Below are 9,574 nucleotides of genomic sequence, written 5' to 3'. Positions count from 1 at the left end.
CAGCGGCCATGGCCCACGGGCCCAGCCGCTCCGCGGCATGTGGGATCCTCCCAGACCGGGGCACGAACCCGGTTCCCCTGCATCGGCAGGCGGACGCGCAACCACTGCACCACCGGGGAAGCCCCAGCAATAAACTATTTTTAACTAAGGCATGTTTTTTGAAACATAATGCTATTACACACTTGAACTACAGTATAGTGTAAATGTAATTTCTATACGTGCTGGGAAACCAAAAAATTTATTGCAATATTCGCTTTATTGCGGTGGTCTGAAACCTAACCCGCAATACCTCTGAGGTATGCCTATAAATTAAAAAATCCACAAAGAATTAAATTTTCTTTCTAAGCGGCAAATGTTGTCAGTTCAAATGAACTCCCAGTCCTGGCTAAGAAATCAGCATGCTTAAATATTGACAGAGCCTCTGCCATCTTCTGTGAAATTCAACCTAAAATGAAGAAGCATGGATGTATACCAAGGTCAAAGTCTTTGGTTTAGACAAGCAGATGACTAGAATGACAGGAGGAGAAAGAGCAAGAAGGACTTCTTTCATTGTTCTCCTCTAAATGTGTTTGTTGCCTTCAAGCGTGGGTCACTCACTGCACGAGTGTGCATTTAGCAGAAATGATCTTCTGCTGTATGGCATTGGTAGGACTAAAGAGTCTGTCTGTCTGCCTATCTAGATTGCCCAAGTAGAGCTATTAATAAAACCTAAATTTAAAAACATTCTGAAGTCTCAATCACCCTAATTATCTCTGCAGATAAAGATCTGACAAGAAAATATGACTAAACTTCAACAGGTCTAGACTTTGAGAGAGATCTGTGGGGACCAAGGAAATGGGGCATTTATTGAGCATCTACTATGGGCCAGGCGTGCATCAGACACATGATCTTTCTTAATTTTCATGACAAATTTCATATGTTGTTTCATTACTCGGATGAGAAAACTGAGGCTCAGATCACCCGGGTGGTAAAGAACTAGGATTTCAAACCAGGCCTGATGTAGACAGCACACCTCACAGTGCAGGCCTCCCCTTCCTTTTCCAAGGTATAGGCCAGGGGCAATCTCTTACCTAACTGTGGGGGGCTGGAACTGTGTGGTCCAGGAAGATTCTGGTCCCCCTGCCACCATAACCACTGTCCCCATGCACACCGAGGGGTCTGGCTCTTAGGAGGCAGAAATCCAGCCTCCTCGTCACTGTGATACTTCTCAAAAAATGAGGCTCAGAGTCGATCAGATCAAGGTTAACAGGTTGACCTATTTGAAAGTTCTGGCTGAAATATTCTGTTTTCCGCAGTGCCAACTGCCTACTTCTGAGGATAATCAAGATGGTTTTAGGTCGACATGTTGTAAATCATGCTGAAACGCATATCAGGAAGTTTGTATCCTTTATTATCATTTTTCAATACTCCAGTTAAATCAAACAGAAAATGTGGGGGGCCAGAATGTCCCTACCCCTAACACTTATCAATCCCTGTCTCTGAGAGAGAGAACATAGCTCAGACTCAGAGCCTTCAGCAGCTAGAATTTAAGAATATCATTTAATTTTTCTTACATTTAAATTTATTTTTAAGGTTACGTTTTACTTATAACCAGAGATGTTGGCTTTCCATTTGCAGTTTTTTTAATGTATTTTAAGTAGAAAAGAATGGGTCAATTAAATGAAAAATATCAAGTAAATGATAGTTCTGTGTCCACAGAGATGCCAAAAAAATGTGAAAGTAGTTTTCAGATGACTGATGTTTGAGGAACAATGTATTGGGGTAAACCAGAGAGCAGTTTTAAGTCATTGAAGGAAAAGGGGAAGGGATGGTAAATCATAGCCACTGTCCCTAACCTTAGGGAAATAAGTGCTATTTTATAAAACATAGAAAAGGCACCTCATCCTTTCTCCAAGAATAGGAAAACTCAATACGTACTTATGGTAATTGGTCCTTCAAAGGTATTGGGTAGGTCTGTGACTGATGTACAGTCTTCTTCATGTGGAGCTATGAAATAGAAAAGAAAAAAAAGGCATGAGAACTTGAAAAAAATAGGAGCCTAATTGATGTCCATTTCTACTAGTTAGGATGGTATTTTATTATAACTTATCCCAAATCATTCTCTTTTTCTGAACCTTAAGTTTCCTAGGAACTTCTCTGACCTTGGTGACGAATTTTCCACTTTTATTTTGCTGCACACATTTTTGGAAGCTTACTTGTTCCCCTCCCCATGCCAACAAATTCATTCATTAACAAATATATATGTTCTATATCAAGCATTGTGGAAAGCTGGGGATACAACGGTAATAAGATAGACATGGTCCTTCTGTAATGAGGTATACATTAGAAGTTATTTTTAATTTGTTATTATAAAATTAATACAGGAATAACTGTAAAAATGTTAAAATAAAGAAATGTATGAACTATAATGAGGAAATCACGTGTAATCCCAATAATTTACAGAAATGATGGAAAAACACAGCCGACAAATGCAATCAAATTCTTATCAACATGAACAGCATGAGAATCTGAAGTTTAAAATAATCAACAAAGAATTTACTTAGTAGAAATATTCTTTTCAAACTAATCTTTCAGCTTTTAATTAATGTATTAATTAATTTATTTAACAAATCTCCTAAGTGCCTACTCTATATAGACTGCTTCTCCCCATATAGTTTCTGAGGTTGTCCGCCTTTGGTCCGGGTGCCCAGAATATTTCCTGAGGCTTCTGTTTTGGCTTATCTCATCACAGGTGCCTCTGACTTCTTTTTCTTTTGTCCTCCATTTATCTTCTACTTCCCCCCCCAACTTCTTCAGGGATAAAGTTTCTGACTGTATGTTGGGCCTGCCTGATCACCCACAAATGTTACAAGAGCAGCCCTTTGAGAAGCACTGTCTAAAGCTCTCTGAAAGCAGACCCTGAAAGTTCCAGCCTGCCTGCCATCCCGTGAGTCCTAAAGGAAGCCTGTAGAATGCTTTAACCAATGGTTCCATTCCTGCCCAAATGCTCTATTCCATAACTGGACCTTGTGTTGAGCTCTAAAAACTCAGAGAGTTTTAAACTGGCTTTGCTGTTATAGGAAGATTGGATTCATTTGTGTATTACAGCTTTTATACTCTGTGTGTGTGTGTATATGTGTCTGTGTGTATGTATGTGTGTGTGTGCACTTTAACGTAAAATGGAAACTTATTTGTTAGGTTGGTTTTTTCCAGAGTTGCTTCTTGGCAAAGAGGAAAGAACAAAGAGCTGGATGGATGGATACATGCATGCATGCATGCATGGATGCATGGATGGATGGATGGATGGATGGATGAGTGGATGGATGGATGGATGGATGAATGGATGTGTGAATGGATGGATGGATAGATAAATGGATGGATGGATGGATGGATGGATGGGTGGATGGATGGATGGATGGACAGGTGGGTGGATGGATGTGTGAATGGATGGATGGATAGATAAATGGATGGATGGAGGGATGGATGGATGGATGGAGGGATGGATGGATGGATGGATGAATGGATAGAGGGAGGCAGGCAGGCAGACTGCTATCACAAGGAAGTCTGTTATCACAAGTATTTTAAGTGTCCTGCCATAAATTTCTGGGTATTCATGACACTGGACAAAAACACAAGTCAAATGAAACAGGGTTTGATTGCTTCCCAGTTCCTAGGAGCATCTTTTCCCACAGATAAAGGGGATGCCCTTTACCTGCCTATTCTTTGGCCTCATAGTGAAACTAACTGGCAGCTTTGTATATTCAACTGCAGAAGAGCAGGTTTTAGAAACAGCTGTTCTTGCAAGCGCTGATCACAAGATTTCTCAGAAGAGAGACTCTTCAAAGAGAAAGTCACCTCCTTGGTAAGGCCATTCCTCACCATCCAATCTAAACCAGCCTCTCACCACTCTCCCACATCCATCACCATTGCATATTTGTTCTCATTTCTTCTTCCGGTTTACTGCTAGGTAAAATTATCTTATTCACTTTACTTGATGGCTGTTCATGTCACATCTCGCATCCCCTACCCTCTGCCACCCAGCCACCTCCACAGAAATATGGAAACTCCACAAGGTGAGTAGTAACTTCATCTTTCTTGGCTAGAACATTTATGTATGATGGGGACAGAGAAGCACTCAAGTATTTGTTGAATGAATGAAAAAAAAAACCACACCAGTGTAATTTCCCAACAGTCCATTCTTCCAGTAAACATACCTAAGATATTAATCCCCAAAATGGTCTGCAAATACAAACAGGTCAAGAAACATCCAGATGAACCCTGAATGACAATGCCATAAGAAATAATTAAAGGAAGTTTCAGATCTATCAGTTCTTTTATTCATTTTTAGCATTTACTCAACACATATGACAGATCACATTATAAACAAGGAGCAAAAAGATAAACATTTCTGTCCCTGCTTTTGAGGCATTCACAGGTCATGGGAGACAATAATAATATTTCTTTAGATTTTTACAGTTTTCAAAAATTTTTCCCAATGATTCCCTCACTTGAAAATCAGGGCAAATAGCCAACCTAGGAGATCTTGCAGAGTATCCACACAATCTGTTCTGGGGACACCACCAGAAACTGTCCTGACCTATGAGATGTTTCTGATATTATTCTATTGCTCAGACCCAGAAACAGGCTTTGGATTATGGCTTCTTAACGGCAGGGATGGAATCACCTCCCCCAAATTCAAACACAATTGCAGGTAACAGTAATACACTGGGGATTTCCAGGAGTAAAGTTGTAACAGAATGAAGCATGATGTCGAAAACACTAAGACAGTTTTGCAAACGATGAGAGCATTTGTTCGAATGGAGTCCCTTCATGCCCCAATTCACCCTAACTTTTTTTTTTTTTTTTTTTGTGGTACGCGGGCCTCCCTCTGCTGTGGCCTCTCCCGTTGCGGGGCACAGGCTCCGGACGCGCAGGCTCAGCGGCCATGGCTCACGGGCCCAGCCGCTCCGCGGCACGTGGGATCCTCCCAGACCGGGGCGCGAACCCGGTTCCCCTGCATCGGCAGGCGGACGCGCAACCACTGCGCCACCAGGGAAGCCCCCCCACCCTAACTTTTATAAAGAACGTCAAGTCTGGCAAGCATACTAAGATGGATGCTGACCCAAATGTGCAGTTAATACATTCACGCTCGCATGTCAGATACAGGGCATCACTGGACAGCCTTTCACTGTGCTTAATGAGCAATGCACTGCTGGGAGAATCAAGCCTGGTGAGGTTTCCTTGAACCAAAGGATTTGTTAGAAAGACTCTTGAGATGAGCTTCCTGATAGGCTGCATCTCAGAAACCTTGCGTCCACCACACCAAAATGGCCAAGAGAAATGTTAATTATTCAGCCTAGCCAATCACTCAGTGACATAGAAAGACAGCTTCCTCAATGCCCAATACATACTTGTTGAATAAATGAGTGAATGAATAAACAGATGAACGCAGAATCTTCCCCTAAATTCCTCCTTCAAAAGAGAACGAGGTGTTTTCCTGAAAGCAAACTTCAAAAATGAACTAATTCAGGTCAGTTCTCTGTGTTAACACAGAAGTCATCAAGCTTGTGCTGGGCCTGACCCCTGAGAAAAGAGGCAATAAACATCATGAAGCCTTATTTTCATTTGTAAACCATAGGCCGTGTTTTACAAAAACACTGCTGAAATTGTAAGCTTATAGAAGGTATCTGCTAAGATGGAGCTGGCTTTGGTCCCTGTAGCCAATTTGTGTGGGGATCACATTACCAGGTCCTGACCACTTGCTTGTAGGTCTCAGGCTAAGATGGATTCAAAGATCTTTCCAATGGGATCCTTGGCATAGAGCACAATGTTATCAAGATCTGTCTCTCACTCAACACTCCCATCGTCATTCAACTCTAAACCAAGACATTTAGAACGTATTTATCCTTAGATAAACATTCTTCCCCAGCTCCTTTATTTTTCATCTCATGACTTCAACAAGATTAAATCCCAAGACAAGAAATATGCCCTCTGGTTCCTTCTAACTCCACTCTGCCCAACACACTACTGAATGCATGTTGTTGATCAATAAATACTCTTTTTAAAACATATAGAAAATTGATAAAAGCGCTCTAACCACATTGAGTAAATTTAGATACGAGAAAAGGAAAACCATCGCTTTGAACTTTATTACTTTGCTACAGCTGCTTTGGCACGCACTACCCCCCAGGACATCTCAAGCTTTTTAACAGAACTAACCTCCCCAAAGAAGAGGAAAGTTCATCAGTACCATTCACTCCCTTCTTTGAAGATGGGCCCAACCCTATGGGCAAAAAGGACAGGGAGAAAAGTCTCAGTAGTAACTGGCCTAGACGGCTTCAACTCCAGGTGATAAAACAGTGGGAGCGTCTACCTTTTTGAATGAAGGTTCTTTCCAGCAAGGGATACCAACTTGTAAAACAGGCGAGACAATGTGCATATACTACAACATAATTTATTGCATACATTCACCCGAAAAGATTCAGTGGGAGAAGCAACAGGCAGTGCCCAGAGGCTGGAGAGTATTCGGCCTTGAATTTGCCCTTCCCACGTGACCAACCCCTTCACCTAAAGCACGAAGCCTTCCCAAAGCCTTCCTCCGACCTCTGACATTAAGCTAACCTAGTTAGACCACGTGTTGCTCTGTGTCTCTTTCCTACTGAATTACATGTGGTTTTTCTCACCATGTTATCAGAACAGACTTTCTGCTATGCGTATGGGGACTGGATAGCGACCATGTATTGTTTAGCCTCGGTTGGACTCTCCTCCTTGGCTCAAACTCCATTTGTGTTCTTTGCTTATATAACAGGGAAGAGTAAACACTCTGTAGTTTTCCTCGTTTTAAGTGCCCCTCCATCGGTTCAGTGACCTGTATAAATTTGACATGATTTCCTGGCCTCATGCACTCCATTTCAACTAACCAGCCCTGATATTTTCTCTTTCTCCTAAGCGCTAGAATTCCCTTCTGTCCCATTCTCATCCCTGCTGCTCACACAACAGTGGATGGGTGGGGAAGCCAAAAGCTACTGATGTAATCTCACAATTTCTTTGATGCCCCTATTTAAGCTTAAAAATACATGTAGAGTTTATATTCTACGACCATATGTAATATCTGTGTTTGATTTATAAAAACAATGTCTTAAGTCATCATGTAATAATATCTGTCTCATATAGGTAATATCTTAAGTCATTTTCCAGCTAATTTAACATCCCCTTCCTACCTTTAAGGAAACTGACTTGTCAACAAGATGTGCCACATTTGCCTTGTGACTTCGTCTTCCCCTTCACACAATCTTAAACCTTCAGGGGGGAACAGAGGGCCCCATTTGAGAAGTAAGACATCTGCTTGTTGGAATTCAAAAATTTGACATTGCTGGGTTTGACTCTCTTCAAAAGACCCTGAAGACCCATGGTGCACAGAATTTTAAGATGTTTCTAGGCCTGAGTTAGACTTGTAAGCAAGAGTCTCCAGGCTGGTTGTTGGGAGCAAGTCCCTTACACAGGGAGGGGGGCCTGGCCAGCAGCCCAGCATGCATATCCTAACTTGGCTTTCTTATTCTCTAGCTGTTGGGTTTTCAATTGTTGGGTAAGGACTCAAGAAGGTCAAAGGCCTACCATATATCCTCCCAGCCTTCTCTCCAGCCCCAACATATAACAAACACCTCTAAGCAAAGCCATTTGGCTTATGCCCCAATGCTACCATTAGATTCGATTCATGTCACTCCCTTATTCAAAACTCTGCCATACCTTCCCATCACACTGAGAATAAAGTCCAAACTCTCTACCATAGCTTACAAAGCCCTATGCGATCTGGCACCTGCCTACCTCTCTGACTTCATTCCCTGGCTTTCTCCCCTCTGATCACTGGGTTTTAACCACCATGGCCTCCCTGGTACTCTCAGCACAGGCCATGATGCTCCCACAGGCCTGGCTTTGCACTGCTATCCACTGTGCCATGGCTTCCCTCCCTCGCTTCGCTCAGGGCTCTCCCTATACCCAGCTCCTCCAAGGCACTTTCCCTGACTATCTTCTCGGGAAAACAAAGCATCCCCAGCACTCTGTAGCCCCTTGCTCTACTTTCTTTTTTGTAACACTTATTACTGTCTGACTTCATGTAAGTTATTTAATATGTATTTGTTTACTGTTGGCCTTTCCAACTTAGCAGGTAAGCACCCTGGAGGACAGGAATCCTTCTTCTACCGGAGAGATACTCAGTGAACATCTGTTATGTGAATGGAGGCTACACGAATCTCTACTTATACCAAGATTGTCAGCCATGTTGCCGAAGGCTGGCAGGCCCAAAGCAACCCAGAACACTAAGGCAATCCACTTGGAACCAACCTGAAGCATTGAAGCAATACGTGTCATACTGGGAGGTATTGGATGTAAGGATGTACACTCCCGTGTTGTTTGCAGCACAGATGGAATTGGGGTGGATCCGGGGGATCACCACGTGCCCATCTATGAACCCGTACCTGCAAAAGAAAAACCAGAGGTCATCCACCCGCAAGGCTGTAAGCAGGGATTTCATAATATCCCACCGAATGACATTTCATGCAGTGCAATACTTCCTTCATTTCACCCCAGGGATGCTACAGGTTTCGACAACTGAGTTATGGGAGGGCCAAAAATAACAGCAGAGGGACAGTGAAAGGGGCCAACAAGGCTGATGAAGACAAAGTGACTTTTGGGGAGCTCTATAAGAAGTGTTTTTAAAAAATCGATTCATGAAAGAAAAAAAAATTGGTTTCAAATAAAATCTATGGTCAGCAGTCAGGCCAGTTTGAACAAGCAGAGGGAAGCCCAAGTCACAGACAGAATGACCCCTTGACGACGTGAGACCCACTCTGGCCCGCCATTACCTTCCTATTTGCCAGAAAATACAGAAAATGACTGGCTCGCATCAGACAGAACTAGGTGGCTCTTCATTTCAGTCCAAATAAGGCAAACCTGCCTTATTTCCCATCCCCTCCTCTTCTTTCCTGGCCTCACCTTTTCCTGTGATTCCCGCACGCCAGACCTCATTGTTCTAAACACAAAGCCTTGTTTATATGCCAGATACAACGCATCTTGTCCCATGAGCATCTCAGGCATAATTCCATTGCCAGTGGAAGTAAATTGACCGTCATTAAAATGGGAGTCAGAGTGATTAAGTAGATAGCAATGCCTCATTAGCTCAGGAATTTTCCGGAAGCAGCAGAGAAGTGCTTAAGCCCCTTTGCCCCACCATGGTGTTTCTGGGAGTGGTTTGGAGCCGGAGGCCCTTTCAGATACAACATACAGCAGCACCCAGCCTCTTCGATCAGCATCGTGGTGGCTGAATACTTACCGCACGATTTCTCTCCAATATAAAATGCCTCAGAAAATGAGATGTGAGCTGAGAAAATACCATTTACAAGGGAAGAGGCAGAGGCAAGGGAAGAGCAGAGAGGGAGAAGCTAAAGCCAACAGGTTTTTGAAAATGCACAGCCCAAATCCTTTTAATCTTTCCTGCCAGGGGTGACAGTACGTACTGCATCACCCTGCAAGACCTATGGGAATGGTTGTGAGTCTGAAATTTCTTTTTTTTTTTTTTTTTTTTTTTTTTTTTGTGGTA

The 9,574-nt window shown here is 42.7% G+C and overlaps 1 protein-coding gene across 17 annotated transcripts in view; it reads right to left on the bottom strand.

Annotated features, from left to right (window-relative positions):
- CD44 (CD44 molecule (IN blood group)) overlaps positions 1–9,574 on the bottom strand; it is an 87,788-nt gene that overhangs the window by 39,559 nt on the left and 38,655 nt on the right. For all 17 annotated transcript variants that reach the window (XM_007129546.1, XM_007129531.4, XM_007129536.4 and 14 more), the window contains exons 3-4: positions 8,320–8,453; positions 1,918–1,986 (exon numbers count right to left, since the gene is read on the bottom strand). In XM_007129546.1, the coding sequence (XP_007129608.1) occupies positions 1,918–1,986; positions 8,320–8,453 (203 nt within the window). The remainder of the gene's footprint in view (positions 1–1,917; positions 1,987–8,319; positions 8,454–9,574) is intronic.

This window comes from Physeter macrocephalus, chromosome 16, assembly GCF_002837175.3.
Source record: "Physeter macrocephalus isolate SW-GA chromosome 16, ASM283717v5, whole genome shotgun sequence".
Taxonomy (NCBI): Eukaryota; Metazoa; Chordata; class Mammalia; order Artiodactyla; family Physeteridae; genus Physeter; species Physeter macrocephalus.
The sequence above is the reverse complement of the archived record's forward strand: the minus strand, read 5'-3'. Positions and strand labels throughout refer to the sequence as shown.